Raw genomic sequence first — 23870 nt, 5'->3', positions numbered from 1 at the left:
TTCCTTTGGAGTTATGAAACTGTGCACATGAGTCAATTAAGGATGATTAAAACAGTGGTTTTCAAAGTTTTTCTTTCCACTCACATACCACTTTAAGCAATCCCTTACTAATCACAGGCATAGGGATTGCTTTAGGTGGAATGTGAGATTAGGGGTGCAGTTTGAAAACAACTGAGTTAAACTATGATCTTATTGAATGGCAGGGTACTTGAGGTGTAAATTGGCCTGATTCAAATCTGTTTATGTCCTTGAGGACAATGCAGTTCTTGGTAAAGGCAGCGTAGAAAATTTTAATTAATATATTGTAAGTAAGTTTGCTTGATTGAATCCTCTAGTTTCTTTCTTTTTAATGGCAAGTCATAGATGTAATTTATGCCTCTTAGTTGCAGAAGTCTGCATGATCTAATTTTCTTGGTAAAAGTTCCCTTTGCCAGCTGCTTCTGTGAGCTGAACCAGGCCAGTGTTTTGAATTAACCTCCATGAAGAAAAATCTGGCCAAGTGTTTCTTAAGTTGGATCTGATACATGATGTGGAGTGAGAGCCTTTGCAAGCTCCTTCCCCACTGACTCTTCCAGATCCTATCAGCTGACCTTAGAACATTGGACATTTGATGCATGTTAAATGGCCCCAACTAATGATCCAGATTTAGCGAAGCAAGATGATAATGGGAAACCAAAAAATGCTAGCAAGTATATTAATTGCCTTGGCACAAACTATCTGAGAGAATTTAAATCTATAATATTGACACTACACAGCAATCTTTAATTTGCAGGACTTGTATTTTTTTCCCCCATTTTCTTTCTTTGAATCTTAGCAATAATGAGAGTACAAAGTGGATGGTCAGACCTTTGTATTGATAAATCAGATCTGTACAGTAATAATTTGAAAGGCTTTCGGTGACACAATCCATAGTTGCAATACCAATGTTTAGAATGTGCATTCTTTTCTGTTTAAATCCAGTGCTATTTGGCACAGAATGTAAATGTTACTGTGATTCATTGAATATATAAACAATGTGGAAACTGGCAGATTTTTGAACTCGATCAGAGCTGAGGGATAATAGGGAGAGAATGGGAAAGTGATGCTGAGGCCAAGATTCAATTTATTGAATAGTGAAACAGGCTTGAGTGTCACATTATCTGACTCCTGCTTATTGAGTATGTTCTCATATATATTAATCTCAGTACATATGAAATGTTTGGACTCTGCTCCTTCTGCTACCTTCCCAGTGGCGGATTAACCATTAGGCTGAAGCCTAGGGGCCTGGAGGGTAAGGGGTCCCGAGCCCCAAGGCCTCAGCTTACTAGGTAAAGGTAGCCTGGTCTCAGTTTATCATTTCACTCTTACTGTGCGGGTGAAGCCAGTGACTGCGGAATGTGGGCCAGAGTCGGCGTCACCAATGCTGGGGTGATGCACACGGTGGTTTCTGGGAGCTGGCAGTGAAAGATTTGGGGCGTGTGTGATCCTCCACCTTCCCACCAAACTATTAGATTTTTAACGTCCAATTTGGTTGGAGACACGTTAAAAATCTAATAGTTTGGGGGAATATAGAGGATTATTGGGGGTGGGCATTGAATTAAAGCAGCTCGCTGAGAGCGCCCGGAGGCAGTTAAGTAATTAGTGGTGCTCTGGTAGGGCTGTTGGGTGCCATTAGGCTTAGGTGATTGACTAAGAGACTACCTCAGTCAGGTGGCCTCTCAGTCAATCACTCAGCAGCGCCCACCAGCCCCATCAGAGTGCCACTAACTGCTGCCTCTATGCGGTCTGGGTGAGCTGCTTTAATTCAACCTCCACTCCCCAATCCTCTACCTTCCCACCATCAAACTATTAGATTTTTAAACTCCAATTCAGTCAGAAAGATGTTAAAAATGTAATAGTTTGGTGGGAAGGTGGAGGATTTGGCGGGGGGGGGGGGGGGGGGGTGGGGTGGTTGAATCCTGCCCATAGTAATCTCCAGTATGCTGGATAACATCGTAGCAAAGAAGAGTTTAGGAGCCACCAACAGCGAGCACAACATGGCCCGGGTCGGCACTCTGATTTATGGTAATTGGCATCAGAATCACAAAGGGCTGCTAAGGAATTTATTTACCTCACCAGTTACTGTAATCAACCCTGAAAAAATGGGGTATTGGGGAACATTTCGAAGCAAGCAGGGCATGGCGGGGGGGAAGGAGAGACTGGAAAAGGGGGACAACCTATCTTCATTCCCTGAACTTCACTGCTGTCTCAGCCTGTGTTTTTCCATGAAGGCAGGAATAAAAGTCCTTGCCTTTCAAGGCAAACTGCAGTCACCATGCCATTTCCTAAAGGTTTCTCACATCCCGGCAGTGTCCCAAGTTAACACGCTTCATAAAAATAACCTTGTTCTTGCAGGTCTCCCAAATGAACAGAAATATATCCATGCATTTTCAGTGTGGTATTTACGATTTAATAAATCGACTGAGAAGCTTTCACTCGTGTCAAGGCATGAGCAAAAGTGGACCCTGAACAGAGCATTCTCTTTTAATCAATGTAATTAGAGGAAAGGCGACTTTTGTTACATTTCCTCTCTAAAGCACAGGGCCCTGGTGTGAATAGTGGCAGCCACGTGTTTGTGGCTAAATGGAATGAACTTCTTTAGGCAGGTACAAGGATGGGAAAGATTTAAAGGGATATGGTCTAATTGCAGGCAAATGGGACTAGCTTGGGTAGACAATTTGTTCGCCATGGGCAAGTTGGGAACATGGGCCAATTTTCATGATGTGCATAATTGAGTCGTTATTTGTTCTATCACTGATTCAATCCCCCATGTCTCATCTGTCATTCAAGACTTTGGTGACTTCAGCCACTCTGCGCATTAATAGAGCTAAAAGGGAAAACCTTTGACAGGAAAGGCCAATTCAGCAGGGATCCAACCATCTAACTAACTGCCTTTAGAGGTATCCACCAATTTTTACACTTTTGTTTTTTAATTTGTACCCTTTAAACATTGACTCATTTGGATTTTATTGTCCATTACATAAACTTTTTGAATGTATCCCCATACATGGGTAGCATGGTTAGAGTAGTGGTTAACATAACACTGTTACAACACCACCAGCTGGGGTTTGACGCCGGTACTGTCTGTAAAGAGTTTGTATGCTCTGCGAGTTTCCTCAGGTTTCCTCCCACCCTTTAAAATGTAAGTGGGTTGTAGGTCAATTGGGTGTAAGTGGGCAGCACGAGCCTATGGGCCGAAAGGGCCTGTTACCGTGCTGGATGTTGAAATTTTAAAATATTTTACATCTCTTTCATACTCAAGCACCTCATTCTTGGGCGGCCCTTTTAGTGTAGTGGTTAATACAATGCAATTACAGGACTAGTGACCCAGGTTCGAATGTGGCATTTCCTGTAAGGAGATGGTAATTTCTCCATGTGACCCTGTGGGTTTTCTCTGGGTGCTCCAGTTTCCTCCCACATTCCAGGGAAATATGGGGTTTGTAGGTTAATTGGTGTATTTGGAGCAGTGCAGGCTAGAAGGGCCTGCTACTGTACTGTATCTCTGAATATAATTTTCTTTAATTTTAATTTAAAAACCATGGTCAATCTTTTCACTCCCATAACTGATGGGATGTGACCCTACCACTTGCTCTGCTCTTCCAATAGCTCGATGTCTTTTCTGAAGGACAGAAAAAAAAAATATGCAGCACCCACAGTTGTGATTCTACAGAGTCGACAACTGTTTGGGGTTGATCTCTCTCGATTTGTTTGCTGTGAATCAGTTTCCTGGTTCAAGGCTTGCAGAAGACCATCTTTTTAAGTGAACCACGGTAATATATTAGGAGCGGAGAATGGTCAAAACATGAAAGCTTATGTTGAACTGGGTGTTCTTGCCTCAAGCACAGCAGGAGAGTTGAGAAAGAGGAGAGAGAACATTCATGTTTGGAGCTGAAAGGTTTTACTTTGATGATCTGGAGCCGAACAACGGATGTGAAATGAAGGAGAACAGTAGTAAAATAGAATGTTTATTTCCTTATAGATAAGAGAGTTGTATGGTGACGAAAATTTTCATGTGGAAATATGAGGAAAGCTATTCTTTAATGACAAACTAGAATGCTGTAAGGTCATTTGAGCAATGAACGGTATTTTCTCCAGCTGTAGCAAGAGACATTAACTGAGGAATTGTCTGGCACATTTGGTAAGACTGGACACAGAATCTGACCCTGTAGTGTTTATTGCCTTTAGGTTTGGAAGAAACATTGAAGGCATGGTATTAATCTTCACTTCAAATGATTTCATGACCTGGAGAATGCTCCAGTCTCTTTCCACGGCGAGGATAATCCTTCTGATGTTGCTCAAGAAAATTTGTGTTTCTGGATATTGGAAAAAAAATGTGCTGGCTCGAGAAGACTCAACTGGAATTTCTTTTAATTACATTACCCTCCACAACCCATTGTGATTGTAGTGAAATATTTGTGTAAAGCAGGACAAATCAAGAAGCTTTGGTCACATTTCTGGTTAATGAAAGGAAACTCCCATCAGAAGAGGTGAAATTAATAGAGTTAATCCTCCTGCTATTTGCAGCATTGCTATCAGATCTTGCATTTGGTCACTTTTTTTCCCTTATGCAAAGATCTGCAGAATGGCTGTTCAATCTACAACAGAAAATTTGACAGGGCAGGAAAACGTAAACAATTTTTTTTTTTTTTTTTGGAAGAACATTGGGACCATTGTTGTTTGTGGTCTATATCAAAGATCTGGATGATAATGTGATAAATTGGATCAGCAACTTTGCTGATGACAATATAATAGGACGTGTTGTGGACAGCGAGGAAGATTTTCAAAGTTTGCAGATGGATCTGGACCAACTGGGAGAATGGGCCAAAAAAATGGTCGATGGATTTAATGCAGACAAGTGTGAGGTCCTGCATTTTGGAAGGGCAAACCAAGGAAGGACATACATAGTAAGTGGAAGAGGAGTGTGGAGGAGCAAAGAGATCTGCGAATACAGGTACATTGTTCCATGAAGGTGGCGTCGCAGGTGGATGTGGTTGTAAAGAAAGCTTTTAGCATCTTGGCCTTTATTAATCAAAGTATTGAGCATAGGAGTTGGGATGTTAAACTGAAGTTGTTTAAGAGACCAATTTTGGAATATTGTGCGCAGTTCTGGTCGCCGAACTACAGGAACGATATCAGTAAGATTGAAAGAATGCAGAGAAGATTTGCTAGGATGTTGCTGGATCTTCAGGGTTGTTACAAAGAAAGATTAAACAGGTGAGGACTTTCTTCCTTGGAGTAAAGAAGAATTGAGAGAGGGGAGATTTGATAGAGGTTTACAACATTATGAGAGGTATATACAGAGTGGATGCAAATAGGCTTTTTGCACTTGGATTGGGGGGGGGGGGTAAATATGAGAGCTCATAGTTTTCGGCTGAAGGGAGAAAGGTTTAGGGGAACATTAGGGGAATGTTCTTCACAGAGAGTAGTGGGAGTGTAGAATGAGCTGCCATCTGATGTGGTGAATGTGGGCTCGATCTTCAGTTTTAAGAATACATTGGATAAATACATGGATGGGAGAGGTCAGGAGGGTTATGGAATGGGAGCAGGTCAATGGGACTAGCGGAATTGTGGATGGCACAGACTTGAAGGGCCGAAGGGCCTGTTTTCTGTGCTGTTGCATTCTGTGGATCTAGGTGTTTTGTGCTTTCCCTCCTTCTGCTAATCTTAAACTCATTCAGTTAATTTAATATTTTTGACCTATTGAATAAGGACTTGTTATACTTTGGTTATGCTGTTAACAGTTGTTGGATTTTCCTAATGAAATTGTGTTAATTTGTGTACGGAAAGAAGAATGACACAGTTGGAAGCTTCAGTTGGAATTACCAACTCACAGCCTCTGCACCACAAAAATGGAGGCAGATTGATCCTACCAGCTTCTTCCCCACATACACTAATTCAACCCAGAGGCAGTGATATTGACTCTTGCTGCAACCTGCCCGGCACCACAGACATGGAACTTCTGCTATTAATTTTGTATATCTGAGATTTATGCCAGCTTGTCGATTTACAAAAGGGAGCCTACCTTTCCTATTTCATTATGGGAAGGGAAGGTTGCCAGCAATGCTCTAGCAGTTAAATGCTGAGCTACTTTATTACTTAACCAATAATTCCCTATAATACATACATTCATGCTTTAACCCAGTACTATTTTAGCATAAAATCTTCAAACATTAAATCTTATGACACATCATCAAGATATGTGACCCTGATTCCATTGTTGCTAGGATTTAGAAATTTTCTAAAATTTGATGAAATGCAGTTGAATTGTCAGCCAAAATAAGTCTGCAAGATGGGTGGCACGGTTAGTGCAATGCTACTACATCACCAGGGACTGGGACCAAGATTCGGATCCCACGCTGCCTGGAAGGAGTTTGTACGTTCTCCCCGTGTCTGCGTGGATTTCCTCCAGGTGCTCTGGTTTCCTCCCACTGTTCAAAACCTACTGGGGTAGTAGGTGAACTGAGTGTATTTGGGCGGCACGAGCTCGTGGGCCAAAAGGACCTGTTACCATGCTGTAGGTCTAAATTTAAAATTCAGCATAAATTTAAAACGTTTTCAACTCTATCTGCCTTCTGCACATTCTGTAATATTTAACTATGGTTCATTCTGCTTATTCTCCAGATGGTCCAAAATTTTCTGTGGTTCCCAAAAATCAGGTGGCAGTGGAAGGAATGACAGTGGACTTCTACTGCCTTGCAGAGGGGACCCCAGCTCCAGTAATTGCCTGGACTAAAGCAGGTTTCCAATATACTTTCTTTATGTGCAAAGATATATGCCACGTTTTGAGATGGTAATGATGATGTAACTGTTGCTCCACCAAACTGGCAGCTACTTGGGGACATGCATTCAAAGTTTAATGCAGAATTCCTTTCTGACATATCTCCTGATGCCCAAGATCTTTCCACTATCCACAAAACGCAAATGAAAATCCTTTCACTGTCTGGATGAGTGCAAGAATAACTCTCAAGAACTTCATCAACCACCCTAATTATTCATGTCTTTGGTCTCCTGTACATTAGTGGTCGCAAGGTGTATTATTGACAAAAATGCACTGCAGTCACTCTCTCGTGCTAGTTTGGCATGACATCTCAAATTTGCAACCACTTCTACCAAAAACGACCAGGACGGTCGGTACATGGGCACACCACAGCTGGCAGATTCTGCCCACTCCCCCCACCTTCACCACCACCTCCCCCCCCCCCCCCCCCCCCCACCGAGTCATGATGGTGACATCACAGAGTCTAAACCAATTCAGTACTTGAGGAAAAACGAACTGGTTTATGCCTTGACTGTCAGTGCAATAATCAACTGATGGAAATTACGCCTTCAGCTTAACTTAAAACTTAAAGCTAAGAAACAACTTCTTCTCACTCGTAGTGAAACTACTGAATATCTCATGCAATCCCTCCAAGACTCCACTATTTATTTAACGATAATTAGTTATGTATCTACTGCATATGAATTGATTGTAAATACAATGCGAGTTCATTTGTACTTGTTCAATTGTATGATAATAATGAATTTGAAATCTATCTAATCACCCTCTTCTTTCCCCTTCTTCTGGTTATTCACCTCATTCAGGTGGTCAGTTGCCCAGTGACCGAAGGCACACTGTTCTGTCGACTGGAACACTGCGTATTGTGAGAGTAGCTGTCCACGATCAAGGCCAATACGAGTGTCACGCCATTAGCGTTGTGGGGGCAAGGCATGTACCAGTGCAGCTGACTGTTGAGTCACTGGGTAAGATCTGTGGTTTCTATTTATCAGAAGTCTTTTTGAGGTAGTATAAGACGTCATCCATAACCATTGAATGACCTTTATGACCTATACCCTCCAGAGCCAGTTCAGTTATCATATGCCAGTGCTAATTACAAATAAGATTATGGAGATTACAGTATACACTTCCCATCAAAATATGAACATTTTGAACCGCTGTAAAATGGTTATTGTAATATATTCTATTATTCTACAAATGAACCTTTGCAATCCTTGTGTTGAATTGAATGGTGCAGTGTAAAAGAGAGAATGTAATATTTTGTTCTGGTTTGTGCTTCTTCTCTTGGCAGTGACACCTGTGTTTATTCATATACCATCTGATACAACAGCTGAAACTGGACAGGATGTAGAAATCCAGTGCTCTGCACAGGGGGAACCTCGACCAATAATTACATGGACCAAGGTATGGAATAAACCTTTCCAGGGAGTTTTTTGGAATGAGGTTCCTTCCTTCCTTTAATTTGAGCAAAGTTCCACTACTTTATTCCTGACCCAGGTGAAGTTGCAATGTTGTACAGCTTTGGCCTCGAAAATAGGTAGTTGAGAAACATTATTTCTAGTTATCTAACATGTCCTTTCCATCCATTAAATCTTCCATCTGACAGAGGACAAGGGTTTCTTATATAATATTACTACTGGGTGACATTTTTTTAAATTTTATTTACAAAAAATATACATAGTAACATTTTAAATCTTCAACTGCTGGATGAGATTGACAACATATTCTGTCTGGGTACCCTCTAACATTGACCTCCAGTGTCCATTAAACCCCCTCCTCTCCATCTTCATCCCCGTCTCTCTCTCTCTCCTCCTCCCTTTACACTCCGTCTCCTTTCTCAGAGCCAAAATCAAACTTTGGTCATATTTCTTTACCTCTTCTGGACGCTACAAGACCAGCTGTGAAGTGCTCACCTCAAATCAAGATAAAGTTGAATCAGATTATTGTTGGATCCCTTCTGACCAGCTGTTGCAAGAAAGGACTTTCAGAGCCGTGAGAACATGACACCATCCTACACTCTCATATGGAGGCAGGCTTTGCAATTTTGAAAGCAGCAGAGATAAGAAAGTCTCTCTCTAAAATCATCAGTTCTACCAGACAGGGTGAAATGATCTTCCTCATTTGGGACTAGCTAGAAAAAGTTCTCAATCCCTGCTTAGTTGCTCAATCTTCATTACAGTCTTTAGTATGTATGGAACACTTGCATGGTTTGTGTTGCATGATCATAACTCCGCAGTCCCAATGGCCCCTTGGAAAATGCAATCACACAGTATAAAATAATGGTGGGAGCATCCCCTGGTTTAGATGAATATGGTTCATTCCTTATTGAAAGAAAAAGTTTGAAAAGCACTGTTTTAATGTTACCTAATTGACTCGTTATGTGCACAGTTTCAGAACAAAGGAAATGGGCCAATAACAACTTTTCTCAAGCAAAACATTTCATTAACAATTGGATCTAGTGCAGTGATTCTCAACTTTCCCTTCCCACTCACATACCACCTTAAGTAATCCCTTACTAATCACAGATCACTGATGGCAAAGGGATTACTTATGTGAGTGGAAAGAAAAAGGTTGAGAACCACTGGGTTAGATGTTATTAAAATGAAAAGTCCAGAGAAAGAAACAAGGAGAAATCCATGAAACATGAAATAGTGAAATATTTATGTTCATGGAGCTACTTTACTTTCAACTTGCCCTTTGCAAACAGGATGGCGTACAGATCACGAACAGTGGAAAGTTCTTGGTCACTCCAGAGGGTGCGTTGACCATACGGGATGTTGGAGAAGCAGAACAGGGCCGCTATGAATGTATTGCCCGAAATGCATTTGGTTTCATCTCCAGTAATATGCTGTTAACCGTCACTGGTATGTACTACAATTGACACATATAAATCAGTTCTGGACGCTGGTACAAGCTCTTCAGTGGTGCGGCTACTATGAATTTCATCAGGATGTACTGATTTCTGGTTTGAAGATTAAGGATGTGTTTAAAATGAGATTTGGAGAGGTCCAGGGGAACGAGAAGAGCCAATGAGCCACCGAGGTCATTAATGGAACTTCGATCAAAACAGATATCAAAGGTTTATATTTATGCAGGAGATGGTTTTTTAACATTTGTAAAGGAGGAGCAGAAGTGCCCAATGCCAGTTTCTGGTAGGAAATGCACGTAATAGCACGTGCAGGGTAGGTTAGCGAAGATTGGCATTTAGTACAATGCTTGAGTGAACTACACTTTGGTGATTACCAGATAATGATAACGATAATGTGTTGGTCACACACATAAACGATGGCACTGCCAGACCCCTGGTGCAGAGTCAGGAGAGCAGAAATACAGCGTAGTCCACAAAGTTCAACTGCCAAGTCCGAATAATGGCAGGTCTGTACAGGCTTTAAATAGCCTATTAAGGAAGCCAATGGTGTTGGTAAGTGAAATCCTGCAACCGCAGAGGTCTGTACCCAAGATGGCAGCGCCTGTGCTTGCCAGCAGCCACGAGGGGTTGCAGACACCGGAGCAGCAGCAGACCGGCATGAGGCATCAGAAACTGGAAGAATCCCCCCCACTCCCCCTTCCTTTGAGAAGGAAAAGCAGAGGAGATGACTCGATAGGACAGTGACCATGACAGCAAACCAATGAGGGACTCGATCGCTGAGAGACCCACACAGGATGCGGGCAACTTTCAGTCAGGGGACCCTCAAGGGCTACTGGAGATTGGCTCAAGGGAAGCAGGTATTGGAATCGGGATTTGAGAGAATGCTGAGGCCAAGATGGATTCCCAAAGGGGCTTGGGTGCTGAAAGTTTCCTGATCGTGTCGGAGGATTGGATCCCGTGCCTGGGTTGATAATGAATTGAACAGGAGTCTGTGTGCCTGCAGAAGCACTGGAGGCAAATCCACAGACACCCAGTGACCCTGAGGGGACTCTCTTTTTCTTCTTTCTCTCTTACTGTAAGGGGCGCCGGGTGACACTAATGGCGACTCTTTGCCTTGCGGCAGACAGAAGGCAATTCCATGGAATATTATGTGTTCTGTGTTATTACATGACAATAAATGAATCTTGAAATGTACTGAAATTCTTATTTGCTGCAGCCAAATACTTTTGTTAAAGAAAAGCAACCATAATGGTGTATATTAAATTACCCTGTTATCGAAAGAGCTGTTATAGAAGAGATGATGGAAATGATAGATAGTAAATGTTCAGTTACAGTTAGTGCAAGGAAAAGATGTTTAGTAGCTAGTGCAGATATGTCTTTGTGGTCCTGGAGTAGGTTATGATAAGAATAGTAAGGGAATATTCAAGACTTATTGCTGTTACGGAAAAAAGAACTGGTCATGAACCTAAAGGTGTGGATTTTAAGCTTCTGAACCTTCTTGGCGAAGATTGCAGCAAGAACTGGTTGGGATCAGAGTGATGGGAGTCTATTATGATGTTGGCTGCCTTCATGATGCAGCGCCTCGTGTGGATCTCTTGAATTGATGAAAGAAAGTCCACGAAGTTAGTTTTACGACCTTCATGTATGGAGGTACCTCAAAATGTATATTAGTTTGCAATGCACATTTTTTTGGTATATATTTGGTCATCAGTTTCAGGAAATTGAACTTCAAATGCAACACATAGGTTGCACAGCCTTCTCACTCGAAATAACCTTTCATAGTGAAAGTGAGGCCTGTTTTAGTACTAACTGCAAAGCTCCAAAAGCTGCTCCACCTTGTGGAGTACACCATTCCAAACAAAAGTTGCAGGGAGGCATCCTTTCAGTTAATAGCACAAATAAATACCTGTGTCAGGCCCCCAGCACTCTACGCTCCCCACCATCGTCTCATGTGAATTTTATTTCTCCACCAGCCCCACCCCAACCTTGATTGTGTCCTTGACCACACTTCTTACAGTAACTGATCTTGGACAACCACTATCCACATGCATTCACTACATGCTCTGACCCAACTCTGAGTTGACCCCCTTCACCGATGCCCTGATATTTGACCATCCCTCCACTGAGAACCTTCATTGCAGTGTCAGTGAAGGAAAAGCCTTTGCATGCCGTTATCATGCAAAATCTGTTCTATGAGGCCTCTGGCCTCATGCATTAGAATTTTGCAACAGCTGTTCCTTCCACTGATTAGTCTGTTGAAGATTGCCATACAATGCACATTTTATAGTTTTTAAGCCACTGATATTTTTAGAAGCAAAAACAATACAGTTGAATCCTAACCTGAGTAAGTTTGAACACCGGAGGGATTCAGTGGGTTAAATGGTCAGTGTTTTTTTTGTACACAGAGAAATGTTATCAAAAGTCTGAATGAGTTATCCAAAAACGTTGACAATAGTAATTTCATGATTTTAAAAATCATCCCATTTGATTCGGTAATCATAATCATGGACTCTCACAGGCTCGTGTCCCAAACTACTGAGTTCAGGCGAGTTGGTGGAGGTTTTGTTGCGGACCAGGAGTCGTTTATATGATGAAGCAACTTCAATTTTTTTTAAACCATAAAAACCACCACATGTTGGGGAGCAAAACTAGGTACAAGAGAAAAAAATAAACAAAGTGAATTCACCAAATAGTGGAACATTTGATAAAGTCATTGCAGAATTATAGCTTGAGATACTCGTTGCATTTTATAAATTTTGAATATTAACAGCTATGAAGCTGAATTGTGCACCACAGATAAAGTTGAAGAAAACAGTGGGTGTTTGTGTGTTTGCCTTCGATTGCCAAGTCTTCCCTTGAACACTGTTAATCAGCAGATTCCTAATTGCTCCATGAATTTGAATGAATGGGGGCCCCCCGAATTGAAACCATGTGCAGGCTGTTAAGAGACTGATAGTGTATGTAAAGCTGTACGCCATCTGTTGTGCAGTGTTGCAGTTGGTGCTAATGTCTGTCTTGTCGTTTGTCAACTTTTTTTTTTAGGGAAAGAAATTAAGCAAGAATGTTTTTGTACGGTTGTGTTTTTTGATGTATTTTCCAGCCCCTGAACGTGAGCGAACTGGTGACACCTTTGTGGAAGAGTCTCTCCAGGAAGCTATTAATAGCATTGACAGTGCAATTAATTCAACACGAAGGGATTTGTTTGACAGGTAAGGATACAACCATCTCTAAATCTCTTTGACTTAAGCAAAATCCTTCATCTGTGATAAAATGTCATTCTTTATTGCTAGAAATACAGTAGATACACATAGTTATGAACATGAATATTATGCTTCAACTGTACAAATGTTCCTCAATATATGATGATTTCAAGCAGTGATTGTGTTTTTTCTTGAATGTACCATGTGGTGAACAAATTAAATGGCTGTGCACTGCCTCTATTTATTCAGCTGTGAACCATTTTTATGGGAATTTAATTTAACAATGACTCTACCCTTTCGATGTCTGAGTGGAAACCCATGAGGTCCTCCCAGTTTTATCATTTAAATCAAAATCCTTTGAGAAACCAAAGCACTTTAAATGATATATAAAGTACAATTTGGGGAAAGCAGTGAAGTGTGAATGTGCTCAGATGTTTTTTTTTCATTTTAATGCATGGCTCTGAATAAATGTGTACATTTCACTAGAATAATCCTCAGCCAAAGCCATTAAAAGATGATGGATTACATAAAAGTTTGCATTGACTACATAAGATTAAAGGGTATCTTAAATGAAGTGTTTAAACATTAGGATAGAAAGTGTCAACGCATTTCCTCTGTAACTTTAAAATTAGAGGAAGGCGTTGAATGGCATAGTAGATATTTCCACAAAGGAGACTGAAAATAGATGGAAGCCTCGACCTCAAAAAACAGTTGTAGCTGGGTCAATGTCAAAGTAAATATTTTTTGGTGAGGCCAGGATGTGAAGAGAAGGAACCAAAGTGTAGATATAAATCAACAAGGATGTAACCAAATAATTAAACATTGGAAGGGGCCTAGTTTCTTATTACTAATCTTTGTTTCCCATGAGGTTAATGCATTGAAAAGATGTTGGATTCTAGCCTGTCATTTTAAATTAGTTCAAATTCTGTCTAAAAGGCGCATAAATAACAATAAAACTAGCGAGAAAATAGTATCTGTTCTGAGCCTGTAATCTAGCAATGAGCCCTGACCACTCAACAAATGGATCAATGTAAATGATTCAGCCCCTCATGATGGAAGAGAAGATCCTGTGGAGGGTAGATGAAATGGAACATGCAGTTCTCTTGCAAGCAAGCTACTATGTTCAATCACAATTTCAGTCCTGGAATTCACATTTGCGAGAATTGGGTAAAACTAGAATCAGACTCGACTATCATATCATAATGCTAAAAAACCATAAAGTTCAAACATATCTAGTGGACTATTAGGAATGATACTCAAAAAGTGCCAGTTTACATGGAGATCTAAAGAATGTTTATGGAAGTGAGTAGGATGGGAGATTATGAGTCTTATCTTCTCACACTAATCTATTAACCATTCTATATTTCCATGATCTCTGCAACAACACAAACATAGAAAATAGGTGTAGCAGTAGGCCATTTGGCCCTTCAAGCCTACACCGCCATTCATTTTGATCATGGCTGATCATCCACTCAGTACCCTGTTCCAGCTCTCTCTCCATACTCCCTGATCCCCCTAGTCACAAGTATTAAATCTAACTCTCTCTTAAATATAGCTATGGAACACTTCCTGTGGCAGAGAATTCCATAAATTCACCACCCTCTGAGTGAAAAAATTCTTCCTCACCTCAGTCCTAAAGGACTTCCCCTTTATCCTTAAACTGTGACCCCTGGTTCTAGACTTGCTCAACATTGGGAACAATCCCTTAAGAATTTTGAACGTTTCTATTAAATCTCCTCTTAATCATCTAAACTCCAGCGAGTACAAGCCCAGTCGTTCTAGCCTTTCTTCATATGCAAGTCCCGCCATCCCTGGTATCAATCTGGTAAACCTTTTCTGCACTCTCTCCATGGCAATGATGTCCTTCCTGCCTGCCCACTTTTAATGACTGATGCACAGCGACACCCAGGTCTCTTTGCATCTCCACTTTTCCTAATTGGATACCATTAAGATAGTACTCAGCCCTCCCATTCTTTCATCCAAAGTGGATAATCACACACTTATCCACATTATATTGCATTTGCCCACTCATCCAACCTGTCCAAGTCACCCTGCACACACTTAACAGCCTCTACACAGCTTACAATCCCACCCAGCTTCGTGTCGTCTGCAAACTTGGAAATGCTGCTTTCTATTTCCTCATCTAAATCGTAAATATCTGGGCTCCCAGCACTGAGCCTTGTGATACCCCACTAGTAACTCTGGCATTCCAAAAAGTACCCATTTATTCCTACTCTTTGCTTCCTATCTGTCAACCAATTCTCTATCCACCTCAATACCATATCCCCTATACCCATACAGAAGGCCATTCAGCCTCTAAAGTCCATGTTGGCTTCCAGCAGATCGATTCACTCTCCCATTTCCCTGTAGGTTTACTGCTTTATTCTTGCACGTGTTGATCAACTCTTTTGACACTTACCTCTTCTCATTTATTGTTGGTCATTGAGGGATAAGTTACTGTCACTAGTTAATCCACCAGGATGTTGGAAGAAACCAGAGCAGCCTGTGGCAACCAACACAGCCACATGGAGAATATACAAAATCTGCACAGGATTGCACCAACTTCCCCAGAGCTGTCAGGCATCAGCACTAACTGCTGCACCATTGGCCAGCCTGGAAACAGTCATGATTCTTCAATGTTGTATATCTAGGAATGTGTTTAAATGTTATCAGTTCTGGTATGTCAGAGGTCCATGTATTTGATTTTTTTTTTTGAGAAGGTATATTTGCATATTTTGTGAAGCCTTTAGATGAATGCACTGCCTTGGTATCTGTGGTACCGGCATCACCTACGGTTCCTAGAACGCTTCCACCAGCGTTGTCTCTGCTCCGTCCTCAACATTCATTGGAGTGACTTCATCTCCCACATCGAAGTACTCGAGATGGCAGAGGCCGACAGCATCGAATCCACGCTGCTGAAGATCCAACTGTGCTGGGTAGGTCACGTCTCCAGAATGGAGGACCATCGCCTTCCCAAGATCATGTTATATGGCAAGCTCTCCACTGGCCACCGAGACAGAGGTGCAACAAAGAAGAGGTACAAGGACTGCCTAAAGAAATCTCTTGGTGCCTGCCACATTGACCACCGCCAGTGGGCTGATATCGCCTCAAACCGTGCATCTTGGCGCCTCAGTTCGGCGGGCAGCAACCTCCTTTGAAGAAGACCGCAGAGCCCACCTCACTGACAAAAGACAAAGGAGGAAAAACCCAACACCCAACCCGAACCAACCAATTTTCCCTTGCAACCGCTGCAACCGTGTCTGCCTGTCCCGCATCGGACTTGTCAGCCACAAACAAGCCTGCAGCTGACGTGGACATTACCCCTCCATAAATCTTCGTCCGCGAAGCCAAGCCAAAGAATTAGGTGTGGGAACAGAGGAAAGGGCTCATTTGATTATCGCCATTTTGTTCTGGAATATTGACCTTCATGCTCCTTCTGTGGGTTTGAGCTGAGTGAATATCTCCAAATGGATTCTTAGACTGTTTGCATTATTTTCAGCTCCAATTCCACCAGCACTCACTTACAATAAAGAATAACATAGAGTGGGTGTGGAGATGTATCCAGTGGTGGGGGAGTTTAGGACCAGAGGGCTCAATCTTGGAATAAATGGACATCCCTTTAGATCAGAGATGGAGCGAATTTCCTCAACCAGAGGCAGTGTATCTCTTGAATTTATTGCCACAAATGGCTGTGGAGGCCGAGTCACTAGGTATATTTAAAGCAGAGGTTGATAGATTCTTGATTAGTGAGGGTGTCGTGAGAAGGAAGGAGAATGAGGTCAAAGGGGAAAATACATCAGCCGTGATTTAACGATGGAGCAGATTTGATGGGCTGAATGGCCTAATTCTGCTCCATAGACATATGGTCTTGTATTTTGGGTTATGCTGCACAAACATTTCCAATATATTTGTTGTGGAAGCCTTGCTTTTACCAGGCAGGGACAGAAGGTTAAACCTTGCACCAGGTATCACTTCAGCATTCAGAGACCATTTGCCATACTTGACATGCCCACAACTTGTGAAGCCTGTGCAATATAATATGTGCTATGTAGCCTGGAGCAAGCCTACAGCTGGAGAAGTCAAGTACAGTATATGTCTGTGCACATTGAATCAGTAACCACATCAGTCATTCTCTCATATTTGTTACAAATAATGTTTGAGCTTGGCAGTAGCCAAATATTTCAAAATTTAAGCTTTGCTTTGTATTTTGCAGGCGCCCACGCACCCCAAATGACCTGCTGGCTCTATTCCGGTACCCACGTGACCCCTACACCGTGGAAGCAGCAAGAGCGGGTGAAATCTTTGAGAGAACACTGCAGTTGATTCAGGAGCATGTTCAACAAGGCCTAACTGTGAACCTTAATAATATAAGTATGTGACAACATCATTCTTCTGAACCACGTTAGATGGTGATGGCAAAGGCATTACATTAATTCTTCACTTGTATGAACTCGAATATGATTACATGATGTGTTGCATCCAATGTCCAACGATGGTTGGAATTAACTAGTTAGGGCAAGGGACCTGCTTTCATGGAGTATGATTCAGGGGGAATTTTGCCCAAACTGTATAAAAGAATAGTGGAGTTAAACAGGTAAGTCTGAAGATGTAATGATTATAGTGCAATACAATAAAGTGCTGGAGAAACTCAGCAGGTCACGCAATATGCAAGGCTTGACGAAGGGCTCAGGCCTGAATTATTGATTATATCCCTTGGCTTCCTATAGATGCTGCGAGACCTGCTGAGTTTCTCCAGCATTTTTAAGTAACAGTGGACTGTTGCTACAGAGAATAGATGAACAAGTATAAAATTCCATGAAATGCTGGAAATACAAAGTTGCAGTATTCACTCTGCATAAACCCTGCTAAAATGAACACCGTCCTATTCTGGAAGTATCTCATTGCCCTAACCCAACCTTTTTCTTTCCACTCACATACCACTTTAAGTAATTCCAATGCTATTGGTGCTCTGTGATTAGTAAGGGATTGCTTAAGGTGGTCTGTGAGTGGGAAGGGAAGGTTGAGGATCACTGCTCTGGACCCAATTGTTACTGAAATATTTGGCTTAAGACAAATTGTCATTGGCCCATTTCCTTTGGAATTGTGCACATAATGAATCAATTAAAACAGTGGTTTTCAACCTTTTTATTTCCACCCACATCCCACCTTAAGCAATCCCTTACTAATCACAGAGCACCTATGGCATTCTTCTTCTTTGGCTTGGCTTCGGGGATGAAGATTTATGGAGGGGTAAATGGCATAGGGAATACTTAAAGTGGTATGTGAGTGGAAGGAAAAAGGTTGGGAACCACTGCTCGGGGAACACTTTAGAAGAGGCACTGCAGAAGTTCATGGGGACACCTTTCCAACATCCTCTTGTGAAATTTGATATGGACGATGCCATCCACACCTACATACCAGTAATATTTTTTTTATATTTCCTGCTTAACTAGAAGGTCAGTAGGATAGTGAGCAACTTGAAGGAGAGGGCATAGACCAGTCTGGCAACATGGTGTTAAAGAGTTAAATTTTTGAATTGATGCTTGTAAAGAATTATGTTGATTGATTGCACAAAGATCATTGCAACAAGCCAAAGAAAATAGATCAAAGGACATAAAATGTGTTTAGAATCACAAAGAAGATGGAGAAATGCAGATGAAGAAAAAGGCTAATATTCATGTGCCTGAAACTGAATACAACAGAGAAAGTAAACATTTAGGAATTGAAAAAATAGCCACCAAACCCAATAACCCCTATTTTCTTTGATGGATAATTTCACTTTGTGTCTTACCATCAAGTTATTTTGTCCTTATCTCTACTATAATCTTGTCTAATTATCTGTTAATTTACACTTCCTTATTTCAAAAGCTTTTCCCAGCAATCTATGATTTCATTACCCTTTGAATTAGAGTGCCTCCATATGCTTGCATAATTTAAATCTGTGCTGCTTGTGACCTGTTTGTGCAGATCGCCAGAAATTCTTATATTTATGAAAGCTCTAGACTTTATTCAAAGTAAGTAAGACCAGTCTCCTCAAATTTTGAAGTTGCTTTAAACCAGTGGTTCCCAACAGTTTTCTTTCCACTCACATACCACTTTAAGTATTCCCTGTGCCATAAGTGCTCTGTGATTAGTAAGGGATTGCTTAAAGTGGAATGTAAGTGGAAAAAAAGTTTGAAAACCACTTTTTTGATCGTGCCTAATTGACTCGTTATGTGAGCAGTTTCAGAACTTCAAAGGAAATGGGAAAATGACAATTTTTCTCAAGCAAAATATTTCAAAACAGGTGGGTCCAGAGCAGTGATTCTCAATCTACCCTTCCCGCTTACATCCCACCTTAAGTATTTCCTTACTAATCACAGAGCACCGATGGCATAGGGATTACTTAAAGTGGTATGTGTGGTGAATGTCTGCCAAGAGGCCTATCTCCCCTCTGGCGAGCCTTCTTTGGCTTGGCTTCGCGGACGAAGATTTATGGAGGGGGTAAAAAGTCCACGTCAGCTGCAGGCTCGTTTGTGGCTGACAAGTCCGATGTGGGACAGGCAGACACGGTTGCAGCGGTTGCAAGGGAAAATTGGTTGGTTGGGGTTGGGTGTTGGGTTTTTCCTCCTTTGCCTTTTGTCGGTGAGGTGGGCTCTGCGGTCTTCTTCAAAGGAGGTTGCTGCCCGCCAAACTGTGAGGCACCAAGATGCACGGTTTGAGGCGTTATCAGCCCACTGGCGGTGGTCAATGTGGCAGGCACCAAGAGATTTCTTTAGGCAGTCCTTGTACCTCTTCTTTGGTGCACCTCTGTCACGGTGGCCATTGGAGAGCTCGCCATATAACACGATCTTGGGAAGGCGATGGTCCTCCATTCTGGAGACGTGACCCATCCAGCGCAGCTGGATCTTCAGCAGCGTGGACTCGATGCTGTCGACCTCTGCCATCTCGAGTACTTCGACGTTAGGGATGAAAGCGCTCCAATGGATGTTGAGGATGGAGCGGAGACAACGCTGGTGGAAGCGTTCTAGGAGCCGTAGGTGGTGCCGGTAGAGGACCCATGATTCGGAGCCGAACAGGAGTGTGGGTATGACAATGGCTCTGTATACGCTTATCTTTGTGAGGTTTTTCAGTTGGTTGTTTTTCCAGACTCTTTTGTGTAGTCTTCCAAAGGCGCTATTTACCTTGGCGAGTCTGTTGTCTATCTCATTGTCGATCCTTGCATCTGATGAAATGGTGCAGCCGAGATAGGTAAACTGGTTGACCGTTTTGAGTTTTGTGTGCCCGATGGAGATGTGGGGGGGCTGGTAGTCATGGTGGGGAGCTGGCTGATGGAGGACCTCAGTTTTCTTCAGGCTGACTTCCAGGCCAAACATTTTGGCAGTTTCGCCTTACTGTACTAACATTGGCTGTGCATTATCTCTACTGTTAAGGACACTCCCTTTGGGTTTAACTGTTTATGCACCTATTGTCTTTCATTATTGTACTGAGTTTCTGCTAATAAAATTGAAGGGGCAGTTGATGAAGTAGACAAAGACGATGTGGGCAAACAATAATCATGGCTCTGGCAACTTTCTCATGGATGCAGCTGACAGTACTCCCCGAGAAGTTCCACCATCTTTGTCTACTTCATCAGCTGGCACTTCAGTATGTGAGTGGAAAGAAAAAAGGTTGAGAACCACTGATGTAGAGTCTTTTATACTTCTCCCTTCTCAACAAAGTTGGGGGGGGGGTGTTCTCCCCATTTCTGGTACCTTGTGCCAGTTTGCAGCTCCCCCGAAGTAGCAACCACTCGTGGTACGCTGCCCAACATCAGCACCACCATCTTGGGCACAGACTTCGGAGGTTGTAGGATTTTTTTTTTAAATGCTGTCTGCTCCTTTAAGAGACAGTTTAAACCTGAAATGAAGTTGTCGACATTAGGACCAGGCAGTAGAACCCTGCATAGCAGCTCTGTGTCTACGTTGCCCGCTCTTCTTTGTCCATATCAGCGGCAGCACCGCCATTTTTTTCACCAGGATTCTCTTTTGTTTCTGATTCCCAGGACCTGCTCTGTGTGGGATTGCACAGTTCTAGCACGTACATGTTTTTTTTCTCTAATTGGCTTCACTCATTTGTTAACTAAACAGCACAGAAAATATTATGCCAGCTTGGATAACCTTGGTGTCAACCTTATCACAGCCATTCCCTTTGTTGCCTACTCCCCCTCCCTCTCTCTGCATCTTAAAATACACTTGTTTTCTAACTGTTTCAGTTCTAGTGAAGGGTTATTTACGTGAAACATTTATTCTTTTCCTTCCTCCCACAGATGCTGCCTGACATGCTAAGTATTTCCAATACTTTTTTAAATTTGATTTCCAACATTTTTTTTTCATTTTAATTAGAATGGCCTCTGCCGAGTTTTTGGAGTCATTTCTCATGATTTATTGTTTCATCTTCAGGTTTTCGTTATAATTATCTGGTCTCTCCACGATACCTTAACATGATTGCCAATATCTCAGGCTGCACGACTCACAGACGTTCCCCTGACTGCGCCAATATCTGTTTTCACCAAAAGTACAGAACACACGATGGCACCTGTAATAACCTCCAGCATCCAATGTGGGGAGCATCGCTGACCGCTTTTGAAAGACTTCTAAAACCTGTCTATGAAAATGGGTTTAACCTTCCCAGAGGCTCTAGTGTGAATCCAGAGGACAGTAGGCAGCCTCTTCCACTACCACGTCTGATTTCCACCACAATGATTGGTACTGAAGCAATCTCACCTGATGACCAATACACGCACTTGTTAATGCAATGGGGCCAATTTCTGGATCACGACCTGGACCTGACTGTGGCTTCGCTCAGTATGTCACGGTTTTCTGACGGGGAACCGTGCAATAAGTTCTGCACCAATGATCCTCCGTGCTTTCCGATTTTGATCCCAGATGATGATCCTCGCGTGAGGAATGGCCGGTGCATGTTTTTTGTGCGTTCTAGTCCCGTGTGTGGCAGTGGGATGACTTCCCTGCTGATGAATTCAGTCTACCCAAGAGAACAGATTAATCACTTGACATCCTATATTGATGCTTCGAATGTTTATGGAAGTACGGAGCACGAATCACAGCAGTTGCGGGATTTAACCAGTCAACGTGGTCTATTAAAGACAGGTCAGGTTGTCCTGAAATCTGGCAAACATTTGTTGCCTTTTGCCACAGGCCCACCAACAGAGTGTATGAGGGATACAAATGAGAGTCCTATTCCATGCTTCCTTGCAGGAGATCACAGATCCAATGAGCACATTGCATTGACAGCAGTACACACACTGTGGTTCCGTGAACACAACCGTGTTGCAGCAGAGCTACTGAGACTTAATCCGCATTGGGACGGTGATACCATCTATCATGAAGCACGTAAAATAGTGGCTGCACAAATGCAGCATATCACGTATAAACAGTGGCTAACCAAAATCCTAGGAGATGTTGGTATTAAAAGGCTGGGTGACTACAAGGGCTATAATCCAAATATCAATGCTGGAATTGTCAATGCTTTTGCCACAGCAGCTTTTCGCTTTGGTCACACTCTTGTCAATCCAATTCTTTATCGACTGAATGGATCCTTCCAGCCAATTCCTGAAGGTCACCTTCCACTGCACAAAGCTTTCTTCTCGCCGTTCAGACTTATCCAGGAGGGTGGCATTGACCCACTTCTTCGTGGACTGTTTGCTATCCCTGGAAAAATGAGGGTTCCAACTGAACTTCTGAATTTGGAGCTCACGGAAAAATTGTTTTCCATGGTGCATGCTGTTTCCTTGGACTTGGCAGCAATGAATATCCAACGAGGGCGTGATCATGGAATACCTCCATACAATGACTATAGAGTTTTCTGTAATCTCACATCAGCCCATGATTTTGAGGATTTAAAAAATGAGATCAAGAACCCAGAAATTCGAAAAAAGCTAGAAAGGTAAGCAGACAAAATGCCATATGCCTTTTCTATTGGGATGTCAACCCCTAGATCTTCTAAGTTTTTAACTGTTCTACACTGGGTGTTTTTTTTTCTTGTCACTTCAAGAACACCATGGTTAGATGTAATGTTACTGTACAGGATGAAATATAAATATTCTGGCAGTATGCATTACCACACAAACATTAATGCCCAAGGTAAATGTACAATTAACCAGGAAGGTTCCCGCCTGGCCTCCAGGAAAAAGAAGCTTGGGTTATATGTGATATCATGTATGCGCTCTGACAATAAATCTGAACCTGAACATTTTTCTGTTTCCATTTCTGCCCTTTGGAACTGGATCTTTGGGAGAAATCACTCACCTGTAGCAAATTATGTCTTGATATTTTTTTGTTGTGACTGGGCAATGTTGATTAGGGATGGGAATTTGACTGCTTGAATCCATTCCATCTTAGATTGAGGTGTCTGGGTTTTTTTTCTGTAATGGAAACAAAATTCATTTTCAAAACTAATTGTATTCATCTGGTCTTTCCATTTAAAATTTATAGTTGTTCCTAATTACTTGATTTCAAAATTAACCTGCAGATGAAACTGACAGTAGATCCACTGAACTCATCCTCTCTCCTCACAGTATGAATTGTGGTACAATGCCCACCAGCATTGCTTTCCTGATATTCCTCATGCTGTGTTTTAATTATGCTCCAGCTGTAACTATGGGAGACAGAGTAAACTCAACACCGATGATAAGCTATGGTTGTTAGGTTGCTTTCAGACGAAATTATTATTGAGAAATAAAAACCATTTGATTATTTGATGATCTCTCTGCTTCTTTTTAAAGAAAAACTCTCTTTTTCTATTTAGCCAGATAACCTGTCAGCTTCTATAAGATGGTAAATATTCTAGTTGTAAGTCCTTCATCAAAGCTGATCCAGACTGTGTTTTCATACTGTTGCATTGGTTTTGCATGTGTTCATTAGACAAATTCTTTGCTTATTTAAATGATATATTGCTCTATATTTATATGCTCGTTTAATGTATAGATTCAAAGTACTTTGATATAAGTAGGATAAGCTACTGATTCCGA

General features: G+C 41.9%; 1 protein-coding gene and 1 long non-coding RNA gene across 13 annotated transcripts in view; one reads left to right on the top strand and one right to left on the bottom strand.

Moving 5' to 3' along the window:
* LOC138735682 (peroxidasin homolog) overlaps positions 1-23870 on the top strand; it is a 179359-nt gene that overhangs the window by 125401 nt on the left and 30088 nt on the right. For all 9 annotated transcript variants that reach the window (XR_011339869.1, XR_011339868.1, XR_011339867.1 and 6 more), the window contains 7 exons: positions 6640-6756; positions 7600-7758; positions 8085-8197; positions 9501-9657; positions 12763-12871; positions 17076-17233; positions 21283-22786. Coding sequence is in view for 6 of the 9 variants with exons in the window: in XM_069883882.1 (XP_069739983.1) it covers positions 6640-6756; positions 7600-7758; positions 8085-8197; positions 9501-9657; positions 12763-12871; positions 17076-17233; positions 21283-22786 (2317 nt within the window). In the remaining 3 variants the exon portion in view is untranslated. The remainder of the gene's footprint in view (positions 1-6639; positions 6757-7599; positions 7759-8084; positions 8198-9500; positions 9658-12762; positions 12872-17075; positions 17234-21282; positions 22787-23870) is intronic.
* Positions 1-23870, bottom strand: part of LOC138735689 (uncharacterized) — a 49546-nt gene that overhangs the window by 17823 nt on the left and 7853 nt on the right. For 2 of the 4 annotated variants that reach the window (XR_011339876.1, XR_011339873.1), the window contains exon 4: positions 23149-23264. This is a non-coding gene — a long non-coding RNA (uncharacterized lncRNA). Of the gene's footprint in view, positions 1-12095; positions 12311-20601; positions 20741-23148; positions 23265-23870 lie in introns of those variants that run through there. The other 2 variants (XR_011339874.1, XR_011339875.1) reach the window with 2 other exon arrangements.

The sequence above is a fragment of the Narcine bancroftii genome, chromosome 6 (assembly GCF_036971445.1).
Source record: "Narcine bancroftii isolate sNarBan1 chromosome 6, sNarBan1.hap1, whole genome shotgun sequence".
In the NCBI taxonomy this organism is placed as follows: domain Eukaryota; kingdom Metazoa; phylum Chordata; class Chondrichthyes; order Torpediniformes; family Narcinidae; genus Narcine; species Narcine bancroftii.
This window is presented reverse-complemented; position numbering and strand designations above follow the sequence as displayed.